The sequence below is a fragment of the Pan paniscus genome, chromosome 2 (genome assembly GCF_029289425.2).
Source record: "Pan paniscus chromosome 2, NHGRI_mPanPan1-v2.0_pri, whole genome shotgun sequence".
NCBI classification, from domain to species: Eukaryota; Metazoa; Chordata; class Mammalia; order Primates; family Hominidae; genus Pan; species Pan paniscus.
Window position 1 is genome coordinate 32,519,309 of NC_085926.1, and position 19,333 is coordinate 32,538,641.

Sequence of the window (19,333 nt, forward strand, 5' to 3'; positions counted from 1 at the left end):
TCCAGCTTAGAAATAAAAATACTGGGAAAAATACACAAAAGTATTAGTTATTTATTTAGAGACAGGGTCTTGCTCTGTCACCCATGCTGGAGTGCAGCGGTGCAATCATGGCTCACTATAGCCCTGACCCAAGTGATTTTCTGGCTCAACCTCCCGAGTGAGTAGCTACAGGCATGTGCCACCACACCTGGCTAACTTTTTATTTTTGTAGAGATGGGGTCTCACTATGTTGCCCAGGCTGGTCTCAAACTCTGGGCTCAAGCCATCCTCCCACCTCAGCATCCCAAAGTGTTGGGATAACAGAGGTGAGCCACTGTGACCGGCTATTTTCAATTTTTTTTTTTTTTTGAGATGGAGGCTCACTGTGTCACCAGGCTGGAATGCAGTGGCGCAGTCTCACTCACTGCAACCCCCACCTCCTGCATTCAAGTGATTCTCCTGCCTCAGCCTCCCAACGGGCTGGGACTACAGGCGCCCACCACCACGCCTGGCTAATTTTTGTATTTTTAGAAGAGACGGGGTTTCATCATATCGGCCAGGCTAGTCTTGAATTCCTGACTTGTGATCCACCTGCCTTGGCCTCCCCAAGTGTTGGGATTACAGGCGTGAGCCACTGCGCCCAGCCCTATTTTCAATTTTCAAAAAACAAAGAATGTACATTATTACTTACTTAGAAAAAAAATGTGTGTTTTCTCTTAAAGTAATTATGAGCCAGATCTTTGGATCATGAAGACTGACTCATATGGAGGAAAACTGTTCTGAATTTACATGGGGTCAAGGAATAGGGAATCCCGAACAGCTGGGCACCGTTCCTCTAGAAACACAGGGGTCTGTATGTACCCTTAGCAGCCCTGGTGACTACCACTCTTAAGATCAGAGGCTGTAATCTAATAGTGGCTGTCAAATTTTATCATGCACCAGAATCACTTCAAAGGCTTGTTACATCACAGATTACTGTTTCCACCCTCAAGAGTTTCTAATTCAGTGGTCCAGGATGGGGAGTGAAAAATGTGTACTTTTGATATGTTCCCAGCTATACTGATACTGGTGCTGCTGGTCCAGGGAACCACAGTTCAACAACTACTACTCTAGGATAAATCTAGACTTAGGGAAGAACAATAACAACAAAAACTCCACAGGCAATAGTAAACAGAAAAAAAAAAATTAAAAGCATTTAGACATCTCTTTCAATGATTTACTACATACATTTTAAGTTTTTACTGTTTTCTTACACATAAATTCCAGCAAGCTGTCAATTTTTCTTTAAAAGTTACTGTCAGTGAATAATAACAAAGGAGTTCATCTATGTATTTCCTTTCTTTTTTTTTTTTTTTTTGTTGAGACGGAGTCTTGCTCTGTCGCCCAGGCTGGAGTGCAGTGGCGCAATCTCAGCTCACTGCAATCTCAGCTCACTGCAATCTCCGCCTCCTGGGTTCAAGCAATTCCCTGCCTCGGCCTCCCAAGTAGCTGGGATTACAGGCACCCGCCACCATGCTGGGCTAATGTTTTTTTTTTTTTTTTGTATTTTTAGTAGGGACAGGGTTTCACCATCTTGGCCAGGCTGGTCTTGAACTCCTAACCTCGTGATCCACCTGCTTCAGCCTCCCAAGGCGCTGGGATTACAGGCGTGAGCCACCACGCCTGGCCCACCTATGTATTTTCTTATGCAAAGCACAATATTGGCAAATGAAGAACTCTGAGTGACATTAAAAAATGTTACAGGCAGCCGGACGTGGTGGCTCATGCCTGTAATCCCAGCACTTTGGGAGTCTGAGCAAGGTGGATCGCTTGAGCTCAGGAGTTCAAGACCAGCCTGGGCAACATGGCAAAACCCTATGTCTACAAAAAATAAAAAAAATTAGCCAGGCATGGTGGTACGTGCCTGTACTACTCAGGAGGCTGAGATGGGAGGATGGCTTGAGCTGGGGGAGGCAGAGGTTGCAGTGAGCCAAGATTGTGCCACTGTACTTCAGCCTGGGCAACAGTGTGGGACCTTGACTCAAAAATAAATATAAAAAAAATAAAAAATGTTGCTGGCTTACAACCTGTTAGAAATGACTCATACAATTTTCATAATTCCCATAAAAATCTCCAATTCACATAGGCATGTACAAAATATGTACTTTATAAATCATAAAACCATTTTAATATCTTTGTATGTATACTGTCAACATCTTTCTAGGCACATTTCATTTTGACAAGGTCAGTAAGATTACGAATTAAAAAATGAAACTGCTGAAAATGAGCAGCTGAAGAAAGATTCAATCTTTTCACCCTGCAAAGCTACTTTCCAAAATGAACACACACAGCTTTTTGGCAAGGAGAAAAGGCATCTCTACTAAACAGTTTACCATTGTGTCTTATGTTTCTAATTTGAAACTATATTAAAACCTAGCACATCATCTAAAGAGAATTTTAAAAACAGTAGTTACAGGCTGGGCCGGTGGCTCACGTCTGTAATCCCAGCACTCTGGGAGGCTGAGTGGGGTGGATCATGAGGTCAGGAGTGCGAGACCAGCCTGGCCAATATGGTGAAACCCCGTCTCTACTAAAAATACAAAAATTACCAGGGCATGGTGGCAGGCGCCCGTAATACCAGCTACTTGAACCCAGGAGGCAGAGGTTGCAGTGAGCCAAGATTGCGCCACTGCACTCCAGCCTGGGTGACAGAACAAGACTCTTGTCTCCAAAAAAAAAAAAAAAAAAGTACTTACAATATGCTTACTTCATTAAACCTTTTTTATAGTCAAAAATTCCTAATGATTAAAGTCAGCCAAGACATTTTGTATTTGAAACCTACATTACTGTTTCTAGACTACTTACACTTTTGTTCCATTTGTTTCATTTCTTCAGGAGGGATTTTCAGTTTGTCAACATGTTCTCTAACAACACTTGCCCATTTCTGTAAAGAATCCAAAGCAGTCCAAGGCTTTGACATGTCAACAACCAGCATAACTAGAGTATCCTTCAGAGATACGGCATCCAGTGAAAATTTAAGGAGGCCTTTGTGATATAGGTCTCCATCTAAGATCCAAACATTACATCTTGTTTGATCTATAACAGACAAAACAAAGTAACCAAGGCAACAAGATTAAGTCATTTCATCATCCAACTAACAGTACCACTTGGTATTTTAGTGCATCTCCACAGGAGATGTGCTATTGGCTTTGACAAAGTTCAACAATTTAGGCCATCTACCAATTTATTTAAAGGCCGAAAATGACTTAACTGCCAGTAAAGTTCAACTGTTTAGGCCATCTGCTAATTTATCTAAAGGCCTAAAATGACTTAACTGTAGCATCCTCTACTTCATATTTCTTAATCCAAAACCAGAGGATGCATAACTTGTTTATGTTTTTACCATCAGCAGATAGAGATATGCATACTCAAGATATCATATACAAAAATGAGAAGGCAAGTGATCTACAGAAGAAAAAATTGCTGATAGATAAAAAAGCTGAGTAGATAATATTTTTATCAGAAAATTAGAAAGTGAAATGGGAGTCAACAAAACAATCACTATCTGAGGGAAGATGAACTGAAAAACTGAGATTCTTCAAGTATGGCAGGAAAGAAGTATCTGCACACCAGGATACCTTAAGATGCTTAAAAGTATCATATATGAATCCCAATCCCAAATTAATAAAAGTATGGCTAAACATAGCTATTTCTTGACCAGCATGACATCACAGAACTTCTAGTAAAAAATTACACACTAAAAAAAATCAAAGACTAATGTGAATGGCAGTGCACCTCAAAATAGACTTCAGAAATTTATGTTACAAATGACACTCACCATCCCTGTCTTCATCATGCACATTTAAGTACAAATATTCCAATCCTCTTCCTTTCTTATACTCCTCTATTCCCTGAATTTTTCTTATTAAGCTTGTTTTTCCAGCTCCATCTTCACCTAGATATGTAAAAAAAGGATAAATCTTATAAATTATAACACCGATTATTTAAGGATGCTTTCTAGTACCAAGTGAAAAACCCAACTGGAACTAGCTTCAACCAAAAAGGCAATTTGATGAAATATAATGGAGCAGCTACAGTATCAAAGATGCAGACTTGGCTGGGCATGGTGGCTCACACCTGTAATCCCAGCACTTTGGGAGGCCGAGGCAGGCAGATCACTTGAGGTCAGGAGTTTGAGACCAGCCTGGCCAACATGGTGAAACCCCGTCTCTACTAAAAGTAGAAAAATTAGTCAGGCGTGGTGGTGCATGCCTGTAATCCCAGCTGCTCAGGAGGCTGAGGCAGAAGAATCTCTTGGACCTGGGAGGCGGAGGTTGCAGTGAGCCAAGATTGTGCCACTGTACTCCAGGCTGGGTAACAAAGCAAGACTCTGTCTGAAGAAAAAAAAAAGATAAAAAAGATGCAGACTCCATCATGACCAGGATTCTCTCTCCCAGTCTTGTTAAATCTTGTCCTATCCTATTGCAAATGACTTCCTCTATGGATAATTTTCAGGAGATGAGAAGGTAAAGTGAAACACCTTAGGTTTCAGGAATTTCCACTCTCATGTCATCCCAGTTTAATCTACAAGGAATAAAAGACTCTTACTCTTAGCTTTCAATCTGAAGAACCTCAGGTAAAGACTCTTAATTGGCCCAGTTTGAGTTTTATGTCCACCTAAGGGCCAATCAAGGGGGAAGGATGGCACATCAATCAGTTCCCTGTACATCAGGACAGGGAACTGTGACCTTTAGCAGAACCATGAAGCCATAATAAATACGTAGCAGGAGAGATGGTGAGAAAATGGGGATAACAAGTTGGGCAAGAAAAAGTGTAGGGGGGATGTACAACAGACAAAAATTAAAAATAGACTTAAAAGTATTAATGACAGAAAATCACGTGATTTAAATTTGACACAAGTATTTTTTAAAAAGGTTTAAAACTAGGCTAACTAGGCCAGGCGCGGTGGCTCACGCCTGTAATCCTAGCACTTTGAGAGGCCAAGGCAGGTGGATCCCGAGGTCAGGAGTTCAGACCAGCCTGGCCAGCATGGTGAAACCCCATCTCTACTAAAAATACAAAAAATTAGCCAGGCACAGTGGCGCACATCTGTAATCCCAGCTACTCGGGAGGCTGAGGCAGGAGAACTGCTTGAATCCGGGAGGTAGAGGTTGCAGTGAGCCAAGATCGCGCCACTGCACTCCAGCCTGGGCAACAGAGTGAGGCTCTGTCTCAAAACAAAACAAAACAAAACTAGGCTAGCTGTTCAATGTTTTGGTGAGGGCTTTTTAATATTGTGAGTATTTAAATGCTACTTACATGTTACTGTTCATGGACTTACTAGAATCATAGTAATAGTATTTATAGATATAAAACTGGAGTTGCTTGAATCTAAGGACTTATTCCTGAAGATCTATGAGTTCTCTAAGAATTTAAAAATTGTCTTCATTTCCATGTTAAGCTAAAAAAAAAATATGTCTTAAGTCTTTATATCTGAATGCTGCCACAAGATTGCAGTGCCCACCTCTGCAATGGTGTTTATAATCCTACTGGGGCCAAGGTGAAGCCAAGTGATGCAGACAGAACAGAAAAGAAAGTCAACACACAGGCACGCCAAATTCAAAGTATCCCAGAGCAGTCAATTCCATATTCAACTGCACCAGGCAGACTGGTTCTTTTTATGAAACATTTTCTAATACTTCACAGCAATAAGTGTAACCTTAAATAGGTAATAAAAAAGGTGACAGTAAGAAATCCAAAGGAAGTAAATACGTTAAAGAGATATCTGTACTCCCATGTTCATTGCGGCATTATTCACAATAGCCAAGATATGGTATCAACCTAATTGTCCATCAACTCCATCAACAAATGAATAGATAAGGAAAATCTGGTACGTGTATGTGTGTATATGTACATATGTACATAATAGTATTGCATTGTGGGTATGTGTATGTATAACATATGTGTGTGTATATGTTACATGTATACACATACACACACATATATATTATACACACACATACTCGCAATGCAATACTATTTAGCCTCAAAGAAGGAAGGAATTTCCATCATATGCAACAATATGAATGAACCTGGAAGGTTCACCATTATGTTAAATCAGGGGTCCCCAACCCACCGGGCTGTGGACCGGTACCAGTCTATGGCCTGTCAGGAACGAGGCCACACAGCAGGAGGTGAGGCGACAGCATTACCGCTGAGCTCCACCTCCCGTCAGATCAGCAGTGCCGGGCATTAGATTCTCATAGGAGCCCAAACCCTAATGTGAACTGCGCACGCCTGGGGATCAAGGCTGCATGCTCCTTAGGAGAATCTAACTAATGCCTGATGATCTGAGGTGAAAGAGTTTCATCCTGAAACGTCCCCACCCAGTCCATGGAAAAACTGTCTTCCATGAAGTTGGTTTCTGGTGCCCAAAAAGACTGGGGACTGCTGTGTTAAATAAAACAAGCCAGGCACCGAAAAGCAAACGCTCCATGATCTCACTCATACATGCAACCTTAAAAAGTTGATCTTACAGAAGTTGAGAACACAACAGTAGTTACCGGGGGACTGGGGCCATGGTAGGGAAGGGAGCTGGGGAGAGAGATGTTGGTCAAAGGTTACAGAATTTCAGTTAGACAGGAGGAATACCTTCAAGAGACCTATTGTACAACTTGGTGACTATAGTTATTAACAATATGCTGTACTGAAAAATGCCAAGAGATTAGATTTAAGTGTTCTCACAACAATGACAACTATGTGAGGTAATACATATGTTAATTAGCTTGATTTAGCCATTCCATAATGCATATATATATTCTAAAACTTCATGTACTGTAAATATATACAATTTTACCTAATTTAAAAAAAGAATTTGACATTAAATTTGTATTTTTCAGTACTATTTTTACAATGTACCATTAAACTGGCCCATCAAAAAAAGACATTAGGTTTAAAAACAGTAATATCTATGATGACAATGATTCCCATAATGATCATGTTTAAAATGCTTAAAATGGAAATAACCAGTAAAAAATAAAATATAAAAATATTTCTTTCTATTACTAAACCCAACACTGGCATTTAATTTCAGCAAAACATCAGTTGTTATATTGATGTTCCTAATTTGAATTTTACCAAGTTCTATAGTTTCTATGGCATTTAATTTATAAGTACTTATAAATCAGTATAGTTTCTATGGCATTTAATTTATAAGTACATTTAATTTATAATTTTGGGGTTTGGAGTTATTTGGGAACTATAAGCCAAAAAAAATAAGTATATCTAGTTGCCTCAGCAGACACAAGCATTAGACTTTATATAATAAAAATAATTTAAGTCACCATGTGAAGAGATCTATGAATATCTTCCTTTAAAAGGAGCCTGAATCTGTTCTAGAACTAGGAAAAGAATCAAGATTTCTTAAGGTTTTTACTCTTATGACAGCCTACTTTCCTGAAAGAAATCCTCTAAGTTACAATGATATCAACTTGATTTGGATTATCCCACAAAAACAATGTTTTGCACTGTAAGTAAAAACCTAGTGCCCAGCCTTATAACAGAAGCTTACTGAACAACACAATGTTCAATAAGTATTTTGTAAAGCATACACAGATCCATAAAAATAAGCAGTAATTAGTTAAGTAAAACTACATATAATATGACCCAGGATTTATCTTATTTCTTTAATTCCCATTTTAAATGTTAGAAAATGAAAAGACACTACCTTGATTGAGCCATCCCACAATGTACACACATTTCAAAACATATTGTACACAATATACACAATTTTTGTCAGTTTTAAAAAAGTGAAAAGACACCTTCATAAGGGTAAAAACTTCAGATGAGTTTATTTCAACTTATTTCTTAAAATATTAATATTTCAACTTACTTAAATATAAAGGCTTCCAAATAAAAAATACGTAGCTGCAGAAAATCTCATGCATAAGCAAAAGAATAGAAATCATATTATCTAGAAATAATCATTGATAATTTGGTTATCTCTGATGGCGATATTATGAGTAATTTTTTCAATAACAAGCTTGTGTCTTCCTTTTAGTTTAACTAATCTCTAAAGGTTTAAGTTAGTAGATTCAGAACAGATTTTGAGCCTGAATTCATGACATCAAAAATACTATTGGCCGGGCACAGTGGCTCACGCCTGTAATCACAGCACTTTGGGAGGCCAAGGCGGGTGGATCACCTTAAGTCGGGAGTTAGAGGCCAGCCTGACCAACGCGGAGAAACCCCGTCTCTACTAAAAATACAAAATTAGCCAGGTGTGGTGGTGCATGACTATAATCCCAGTTACTCGGGAGGCTGAGGCAGGAGAATTGCTTGAACCCGGGAGGCGGAAGTTGCAGTGAGCTGAGATTGCGCCATTGCACTCCAGCCTAGGCAGCAAGAGCGAAACTCCGTCTCAAAACAAACAAACAAACAAACAAACAAAACTGTCAATCTAACTATATAGGCTCACTATTTTAATTTCTTGCAGCCATCACTACAGCATGGTTGTTTCCTTTTTCTAAAGACTGAACAGGGTTCTCCTCCACTTATAACATCAGAGTTTATTCCTCTCTGTGAATGTTGTCAATCATTCGTTTCACTGGACGAATTAATAATTTTCTAACTATTAGAACTATCAGAATCACCTGCAGGATTTGTTATAAGGTATCAGAATCACCTGAGAAGTTTGTTAAAACACAGATTACTGGGACCCACCCCCTTAGTTTCTAATCCAGTAAATATTGAGTGGGGCCTAAGAATCTGCATTTCTAACAAGTTTCCAGAGATGCTGATACTGCTGGTACAGAAGCCACATTGAAAACCACTCCATGGCTGGATGTGGTGGCTCATGCCTGCAAACCCAGAACTTTGGGAGCCGAGGCAGGAGGATCACTTGAGCCCAGGAGTTCAAGAGCCTGGGTGATCAAGTGAGATCCCATCTCTATTTATAGTTTTTAAATTTGTAAAAAAAATTTTAACAGCAAATTAAAAAAAAAAAAAAGAAAACCACTGCATTAAACATTTATTAAACTAAGCCAAACACTAAGAATATGAAGATCCTTATATCAAAATTGTTGTCCTCTAAGAGCTCATAAATTGGAAGGGGATAACAAATACGAAACAGTTTCAAGATATTGTCATTACAACTACACCAGAGATATGCAACAAATCAGGAAGTCAGCCCAGAGGGAAGAGCCTGGTTTTACTTGGAAGTCAGAAGTCTTTGCAGAAAAGGTAACACTTTAGTCAAATCTTGTACAGTTAATGAACCATGGAGAGTCTGTCATTCCAGGAAGTAAGAACACATGAAAAAAGCACATACAGAGACCCAGAAGCAAAGAAGCGTCCTTCTAGGAAGGACAAATAATTTGAATGCATGCAATTTAGGATGTGAAGGGGAAAGGAAGCAAAAGGTGAAAACAAACAGTGGAGGCCAGATCATGAAAGGCATCTTATGCCAAGCTGAGAAGGTCAGACTATTCTGAAGATGAGGAACCACTGGCACAGTTTAGGTACTTTAGAAAGAGTGCTATGGAAAAGTGTGGAAGAATGACTGACAAGAGTAAGTTTAGGAGTAAAGAGACAAGACAATAGACTATTAATGGAGTCCTAGCAAAAAATGAGGTAGTTCTGAACTAAAGTATGGAGGCAGAGACAACTATACTCAAAGGCTGATTTGGTTGGGAGTTGGCAGAGAGAAGAGGCAGACAGAGAAGTCAGAGAAGACTGCCTGGCTATAACTTCAGAAACACCATCCTCTTTACCAGCTGCCTCTGAAGTGTTTGGTCCTAAGTCTTTTTTGCAGACTGCTCTTCTATCCCTACCCAACATTTGTTACCTAGGGTTCCTTCCTCAGTCCTCTGCTCTTCTCACTCTATATGTAATTCCCAGAGACTGCAAATCCACGACTTCAATTCCACCTAAAATCTGGTGACCCATAGACTTCCTTCAAGGCTCAGCTTCTCCCAAACTACTTACTAGTCATTACTACTGGATGTCCCATGAATACCTCACATTTCAATATGCACAAAGCATTATCATCATCTTGCCACTTCCCCCAAAACACTGACTTACATAATTAATATAAGATTCCAACCTCAAGGCCTTTATATCCACTATTCCCTCTACCTAGAACAAAGTTCCTTCAGATATCTGCATGTTGCCTAATCTCCTTTTTGCCTTCCCTTAAATATTACCTCCTCAGGTAGGCCTCCCTGACCACCTCATTCATTCATTCCTTCTTACAAACAAGTATTTACTATTCATTCATTCATTCATTTTAAAGACAGGTCTCACTCTGTTATCTTTCTTCATTCATTCACTCATTTTTAAAACAGGGTCTTCCTATGTTGTCCAGGATGGTCTCGAACTCCTGGCCTCAAGCATTCCTTCCGCTTAGCCTCCCAAGCACTGGGATTACAAGCATGAGTCACTGAGACCCCCACCTTTTCTTCCCCCATCTCATTTAGAATTACAACCTCCCAACATTCTTTATTTTTTTTTTCCACTGAACATACTAAGATACTATGTATTTTACTTAGTCTCCTCCAAACTCAAAAGCAAGCTCCAGAAAAATAGGCATTTCTATTTTGTTCACTGCTGCATCCCTAGTACCTAAAAAGCACATGTGACAAACGTGCCTATTATGTCTGCTCCTTTCACAGCAAAATGTATACTTTTGCTGCTGTTGTTGTTGTTGAGACGGAGTCTCCCTCTTTAGCCAGGCTGGAGTGCAGGGGTGCGATCTTGGCTCACTGCAACCTCCACCTCCCAGGTTCAAGTAATTCTCCTGCCTCAGCCTCCCGAGTAGCTGGGACTACAGGCACACGCCACCACGCCCAGCTAATTTTTTTATTTTTAGTAGAGAAGGGGTTTCACCATGTTGGCCAGGATCTCTTGACCTCGTGATCTGCCTGCCTCGGCCTCCCAAAGTGCTGGGATTACAGGCGTGAGCCACCACACCCGGCCTAAAATGTATACTTCTAAGCCTCCTACAGAGCAGCCACTGACACATCTTGTCTCAAACAACAAAAAGCTATCGGCGGGGCATGGACCTCAGCATTTTGGAAGGCCAAGGCAAGAGGATCACTTGAACCCAGGAGTTGAAGGCCAGTCTGGTCAAGATAGGGAGATCCTCTATCTACAAAAAAATAGAAAAATTGGCCAGGTGTGGTGGTGCACACCTGTGGTCCCAGCTACTCAGGAGGCTGAGGTGGGAGGACAGCTCAGGCATGGGAGAATCAAGGCTGCAGTAAGCTGTGATCATGCCACTGCACTCCAGCCCGGGAAGCAGAGTGAGACACTATCCCAAAAACAAAAACAAAAAACCCAAACCAAACCATAAAAAAGTGCTATCAATTCAGTTGCAGCCAAAAACTGATCCAAGTTTCACAAATCCCTAAATGCAGGATACAAATTTCGTCCCCTTACCTACTTTGAGAGTATTTTAAAACTATATTGTATATTAATGAGTTTGAAATGCAAAGGCCTAAAAAACTAGGACACAAAAAGGATGAAGTCAACATGTTTCCATACAATAAATATTAAAGACTAGAATTATGTCCCTTCGCCCATACCTTAGTCAAATGGAGCCACTAGTGGTTCCCACTTCCCTCTCTACAGAAGCAGCAAGCAGCATACAGCAGTGAACACTTACAGAGTGCCTACCTGCAAGAGTATCCTGCCAACTGTAACTAACACAACAACTCTGAGGGGCGTGATTATCTCCCATTTGGCAGGTAGGATGCTGAGGCTCAGTTAAGTACCTTATCCAAGTTCACACAGGTAGGAAATGCCAGAGCCAGGTCTGGATTCATAGGAATTTAATGCCAAGGCACATTATTCCTAATACTCAACAGTGCTGGTGTCTTTAGAGACCATTAAAGCAAGACTGTTTGAGAGCCATGGTGGCTCAGGGCTGCTGTCCTGGTGCACAAGGAGGCGAGGCTAGGCATTTGAGGCCAGCCTGGGCAACACAGAAACCTCTAATCTATGTAACAACAACAACAACAAAAAGACTGTTTATTATTTTTTGTATTATGACTCTCTGAAGAAAAAAGTTATCTCCACTTCCAAGAATCTCTACTATTTTCAGAAGAGAAAGAAAATGAATGCACTCTTCTTTGTGGACTTCCTCTGAGTGACAGGTGGATATGTTCCTAGTCTTGTGAATCTAACTTGAAGTACCAGAAATTTGTTTTACTATGCTGGTAATTTTTTCTCTGCTAGAATTTTAAATGATGACAGCTATTCCTCTTAACATTCAGTACTTTGTAGATGTGTTTTAAGTAAACTTTACAACATAAAATTTGAAAAAGGAAAGAGCATATGGTCAAATAAATGTAGTATGTTAAACATAGTAGTTTCAGATTATTTCCCCACCCTGTGATTTCAAAATTTCTCACTTCTTGTAACAAGTTAGAAATGGTCACACTGAGAATAAATAACATTTCATAAACACAGCATTTTGGGGCTACAAGGAACTGTAATAAATCCCCTCTTCTTACAAATGGGGAAACTGAGGCCAAGGCTACAGTCACAAAGATTGGTGGTAGCATAGAATAATCCATGCCTCCCAAGAGAATCCAAGTCAACCTCTGCAAGGGTACAACTCCCTTTAGCTCTTAAAGTAAACAGAATAAGGAAAAAACAAAAACTTATTCCCAAGAATATTCTGACCACCTCACACAGTGCTTTGGCAGGAAGAAGGTTCTTAAAATGTTTCAGGAAGCATTTTATTTATTGAAACAAAATCTTTCTGGGAGCAAAATTTCTATCAACCACTCTTCCTCCTCTCTCATTTATCAACTTTAATAACATCTGGTAATTTAAATTTTTGAATTTTTTTTTTTTTTTTTGAGACAGACTCTCACTTTGTCACCCAGGATGGAGTGCAATGGCGCAATCTTGGCTCACTGCAACCTCCGCATCCCGGGTTAAAGCGATTCTCCTGCCTCAGACTCTCGAGTAGCTGGGACTACAGGCGCATGCCACCATGCCCGGCTAGTTTTTGTGTTTTAGTAGAGATGGGGTTTCACCATGTTGCCCAGGCTAGTCTCGAACTCCTGGCCTCAAGTGATCTGCCCGCCTCAGCCTCCCAAAGTGCTGCAATTATGGCATGAGCCACCTCATCAGACCCTGGTAATTGAAAATTGAACATTCATATTTTATAAACATTTTAAGCCCATTTCTTCTTTTCATACATCTTAAGCTTCAATTCAAAATCCTCTTAAGACCCCTCAGGGGATTATGCAGCTTTCACTTTCTTTACACCTAAATGCAGTCTGACATGATGTGTCTTGATGGCAAATGCAACATCTGAAAACAGATCTGTTTCATAAAAGGTCTGAAAAGCTAATGAAAACAAAGGTTCTGTAAACAAAATCCCACTTTTTATCTCCTATTTTCCAGGAATCTGATCTGAGGTATCTGCAAAGATGCAGTCTTGTTCTAGGGTTATACACATCTTCCAATCATATTGTTTGTTAAACTGTTTTTCTCTTTTCATGTCTTTAGGCACAAAACTTAACATTTGGCCTCCTCCCAGTTCTCTTCTCCTCACTCTATTAACACACCACTTATAAGTGAGCATTCACTAAGTATATACCACCCCCCAATCCATTCCCATCCTGCAGCTGAGTGATCTTCCTGAACCGATCTCATTATGCTACTCTCTCTCTTAAGACCCTTCATCAGGGCATTCTAGTTAATGATACACTTGCTTAAGTATTTAGAGGAAAAGTGTACTGATATCTGCAACTTACACTGAAATGCATTTTTTAAAAATGGGTAAGAGAGCAGGACACATGTGATAAAGCAAATGTAATTAAATGTTAATGGTAGAATCTAGGTTGAGATATATGCGTATTAACTGTAAAATCCCTTCAACTTTTCTGTATGTTTGGAATTTTCGTAAGATGTGAGAAAAAAACCCGTCAGGGTCTTCCTGCTGTTCTTACAGGTAAAGGGCAAAATGTAAAGGTCAACATTCTTACAAAAGCTCCCTTACCTTTCCTGCCCATCTCTCACCATGTCCCCCACCAACATACTAGGCTCTAGACACACAATTTCTTTCAGGAACTTCTAGTCAGAGGCCTCGTTCTCTCCCAACTCTACACCTTCACATATGCCATCACTTCTCTCTGGAACACTCTTCCCTTCCCCTCACCTGGGAGAACGCTATCTTCTTCTGGTCTCTAGGAAGCTTTCTTTGACTCCACATGTTTGGTTAAGTGCCCTCTTTGTGCTCTCAATAGCACACTGCAGACTGAATAGCACACTGTACTGCAGAGGGTCATCTTAGACGTGTGTTTCTTCCAGCAGTCTATAAGTGTGTCAGGTATGTCCCCCGCATTCAACGAATACTCTTCAGGCAGGTTCTCCTAACAGTCAGCAAGACATAAAGTCTTTGCTTTTAAGGAGACTGCTTGCTTACCAAATAGAGAAACCATGTCCTATGTACAGATCTTTCACCAACCTTCATATTCTTTTTGTTGCTTTGTGGGTTTCCTTCTTGTTTCTCTGTTTTGTTTTGAGACAAGGTCTCATTCTGTCACCCAAGCTGGGGTACAGTGCACAATTATGGCTCACTGCAGCCTCAACCTCCTGGGCTCAAGCAATCCCCCCACCTCAGCTTAAGTAGTCGGGACTACAGGGGTGTGCCACCATGCCTGGCTAATTTTTTAATTTTTTGTAGAGATGGGGTCTCCCTATGTTAACCAGGCTGGTCTTGAACTCAAGCAATCCTCCCACTTCAGTCTCCTAAAATGTTATGATAACAGTCATGAGCCAGGACATCTGGCCCAAACTTCGCTATTTCTTGATTCCAACCACAATCTCTATTTTCATAATATACTTCATCTGTAACTGCTTGTCCTGGCCATTTACCACAATCTATTAAAATCCTTCATTACTCATATATATAAAACTCAAATGTCCACCTCTCATCAATAACAGATCAATTAATAGTGTAAGCTCATAATACATTCCTCCTTCACTAAACTTAGGAAAACTTTTTCTAGCCATTGGACCAAGGGTTGGTCCTTAGTTGCCTTGCCACAACCAAGCTGGACAGTGTTTGAAGATACTAAAAACTCCATCATGAACCCTCTTCTCTTTATTCACCTATACAATTAGAAGGATAAAAAATGTTAAAGTTTAGGATGCCTGTCCTTTGACACTGATACGTTTAAAAATCATGGTTTGCTGGGCACAGTGGCTTAGGCCTGTAATCCCAACACTCTGGGAGGCTGAGGTGGGTGGATCACCTGAGGTCAGGAGTTTGAGACCAGCCTGGCCAACATGGCGAAACCCTATCTCTACTAAAAATACAAAAAAAAAATTAGGCAGGCATGGTGGCGGGCACTTTGTAATCCCAGCTACTCGGGAGGCTGAGGCAGAAGAAACACTTGAATCTAGGAGGCGGAGGCTGCAGTGAGTCGAGATCACACCACTGCACTCCAGCCTGGGCAACGAGAGCAAGACTCCGTCTCAAAAAAAGTAAATAAATAAAAATAAAATAAAAAAATAAATAAATAGAAGTAAAAATAAAAATAATGCTTAATGGCAAACAATTTTAAAAATTAAGTCACTAAATTATAAGTTATTGTTTGGAAAACATAACACACCTAATAGTTCCAGTAAAATAAAATAATTTACTTTATTCTACACAATTAATATACCTTTAAAGTGGCAAGTACAGAAAAGGGGTTTCAAACGATACTTGAAATAATCCAGCTACCTATCTTCAGTTCCTTGGCCTTCAGCTGGCAGTGAAACAGACACATCAGCTTTAAGACTGGCAGCCAAATAGTTAACGATCTGTAAACATACAATTAGGCAAGTAGAGAGTTCCTTTTCAAACAGACTGGATGAAAGCCCTTCCATAAAGAACCCTTTAGGTGATGATGCTAAAATTATTTTCTGAATATTTTATCTAAATTTGCATGTTTATATACTAAGTTTTCTTAAAGAGGGCATATTTAAAAAAACAAATCATTTCATTACAGCCTGAGCAACATGGCAAAACCCCATCTCTACAAAAAAATACAAAAATTAGGCGGGCATGGTGGCACACACCTGTAGCCCCAGCTACTCAGGAGGCTGAGGTGGGAGATCACCTGAGCCCAGGAGGCTGAGGCTGTAGTGAGCTGTGATTGCACCACTGCTCTCCAGCCTGGGCAACAGAGCAAGACCCTGTCTCAAACAGCAACAACAATTTCATAAAAGCAATACTATTAATTTTCATGTCTACATGCAGGTGCTAGAAAACTTCTTCTGTAAAGGACTAGACAGCAAATATTTTAAGCTTCTCAGGCCACATAGGTCTCTGTCACACATTTTTTGTTTTATTCCCCCAACTCTTTAAAAATGAAAAAAAAAAAAAAAAAGAAAATCTCAAATTCCACACACGGTCACCCAAACAGTACAGGGTGATACTGCTTTATCTCCCTGATAGATCTCTAACTCAACAATAGAATGTAATCTCCATCAACTTCATAATAACAATTAACAGGGGGCCGGGAGCGGTGGCTCACGCCTGTAATCCCAGCACTTTGGGAGGCCGAGGCGGGCCGATCATCTGAGGTTGGGAGTTCGAGACCAGCCTGACCAACATGGAGAAATCCCGTCTCTACTAAAAATACAAAATTAGCCGGGTGTGGTGGTGCATGCCTGTAATCCCAGCTACTCAGGAAGGCTGAGGCAGGAGAATCCCTTGAACCCAGGAGGCAGAGGCTGTGGTAAGCCAAGATCGCACCATTGCACTCTAGCCTGGGCAACAAGAGCAAAACTCCATCTCAAAAAAAAAATAATAATAACAATTAACAGACTAGAACTGTGAAGACTTAGAAATGTGATTTCTAACTGCAACACTGTCATTATTGATTGTGTAAACCTGTCAAATAATTCCATTTGTTCCCCAACTTCTAAATCGAGGAGAGTAAGATCAGACCATCTCTATAGTGATGGATTTAAAATGCTTTACTATTATCATCCATTACTACTACTTTTTTTTTTTTTTTTTAAAGACAGGGTCTATGGTGCCCAGGCTAGTCTTGAACTTCTGGGCTCCAGCAATCCTCCCACCTGAATTTCCCGAGTAACTTGCACTACAGGTGTGTGCCACTGTGCCCAGCTTCATCCATTACTTCTTGATCAGTAATACACTAGAAATAAAACTCATATATATATAGTTTTTTTGTGTGTGTGTGAGACAGGGCAACTCTGTTGCCCAGGCTGGAGTGCAGTGGCAAGATCTCAGCTCACTGCAGCCTCGATCTCCTAGGCTCAAGTGATCCTCCCACTTCAGCCTCCTGAGTAGCTGACACTACAGGTGCATCCACCATGCCTGGTTGATTTTTGTATTTTTTGTAGACCAAGATTTCACCATGCTGCCCAGGATGGTCTCAAAGTCCTGAGTTAAAGCGATCTGCCCACCCTGGCCTCCCAAAATGCTGAGATTATAGGCGTGTGCCACCATGCCCAGCCCAACTCCTTTGTAACTTATACAGCAGTTTAAAAAATATAACAATAAAAACAGGAATTGTGAAAAATGAGTAGTCAAAGCAAAACAATTAAGAACACATAATATTTTAATGATAATAGCTATCTTGAACACTTCCCAAGTACGCACGCCACTGTTTGACACGGTCCCCAGCATCAGGAACATCAGGAGACAGGGAATTCTAATGTGCTATATCCCTTCCTTATCCAATTGAGATATCAACATTGTAAAGCTGACATTTTTGATTTGGACTTATATAACATAAATTATCCTATTTTATCTGAAAGCTCTGGTGACAAGAGCCATGAGGGGTCTTCACTGAACTACCTGTGGCGTACATCTTCTGCATGGCCTTCCACAGGTTATCTGGAGGACCCATGTAGGGTGAGGGACTTTAGGTGTGCTCCCCATCTCCTAGAGGGCATCTTCCTCCCTCACATTGGTAGGTAAGAGTAGGGAGAGACTATTAACAAAATGCAGGACACAAAGTGACTGTAAGTAAAAATTTATGCATGCCTATTCATGACTACATCCCTCCAACATGTCAAGGGGTGCCTGTAGAGCGAAAAGACAAACCCAATTTTGAATTCCAGCTGAAGGCCAGGCGTGGTGGCTCACAGCTGTAATCCCAAAACTTAGGGAGGCTGAGGCAGGCGGATCAACTGAGGTCAGGAGTTCAAGACCAGCCTGGCCAACAATGTGAAACCCCATCTCTACTAAAAATACAAAAATTAGCCAAGCCTGGTGGCACGCCTGTAGTCCCAGCTGCTCCGGAGGCTGAGGCAGGAGAATCACTTGAACCAGGGAGACGGAGGTTGCAGTGAGCCGAGATCGTGCCACTGCACTCCAGCCTGGGCAACAGAGTAAGACTCCGTCTCAAAAAATAAATAAATAAAATGAATTCCAGCTCAGTTGTGTAACCTAGGGCTTAAAACCCTTTCCTGTAAAATAGTAAACATGCTACATAATACGGCACCTAGCAGAACACCCAACACAAGTAACAGACACAATACATGATAGTTCCCAGCCCTGCAGCTGGCCAAAGCCCTACCTTTGGACTGATCATTCAGCAATTCACATTACATTAAAAAAAAAACAGAACTTATCCTTAATCATTTTCCTTACTCCCACGGGCTGTCTAGATATGAATTAAAAATAACATTTAGTTGGCCGGGCACAGTGGCTCATGCCTGTAATCCCAGCACTTTGGGAGGATGAGGCGGGCAGATCACCTAAGGTCGGGAGTTCAAGACCAGCCTGACCAACATGGAGAAACCCCCGTCTACTAAAAATACAAAATTAGCCAGGCGTGGTGGCTCATGCCTGTAATCCCAGCTACTCAGGAGGCTGAGGCAGGATAATCACTTGAACAAGGGAGGTGGAGGTTGCAGTGAGCCAAGATTGCACCACTGCACTCCAGCCTGGGCAACAAGAGCAAAACTCCGTCTCAAAAAAAAAAAAAAAAAAAAAAAAACACCAAAGAAAACATTTAGTTTAATCCAATAAATATCTACCAAGATCAGTAAATGCTAAGCACAGTGGTTGATTACAATGGCTATTAATAGTTCCCATGCCCTAGGAGGTCGAAGTCACACTAAAGCAATGGTTCTTAATCAAATATGGTATGTATTCTACAATTAAATCACCTTTACATTAAGATGCAAATTTTTAACCTACTAGATAGCCGAAGATTAAAATGAATAATACTTAGTATTGGCAATGGTGCTAAACAAACAAGTATTCTCACATACTGATGGTAAAAATGTGGCCAGGCGTGGTGGCTCACACCTGTAATCCCAGCACTTTGGGAGGCTGAGGTAGGCAGATCATGAGGTCAGGAGATCGAGACCATCCTGGCTAACACAG

The 19,333-nt window shown here is 40.6% G+C and overlaps 1 protein-coding gene across 1 annotated transcript in view; it reads right to left on the reverse strand.

Moving 5' to 3' along the window:
* DYNC1LI1 (dynein cytoplasmic 1 light intermediate chain 1) overlaps positions 1–19,333 on the reverse strand; it is a 46,355-nt gene that overhangs the window by 15,968 nt on the left and 11,054 nt on the right. Inside the window, exons 3-4 of the mRNA XM_003826134.6 lie at positions 3,797–3,913; positions 2,824–3,054 (exon numbers count right to left, since the gene is read on the reverse strand). Coding sequence (XP_003826182.2) covers positions 2,824–3,054; positions 3,797–3,913 — 348 coding nt within the window. The remainder of the gene's footprint in view (positions 1–2,823; positions 3,055–3,796; positions 3,914–19,333) is intronic.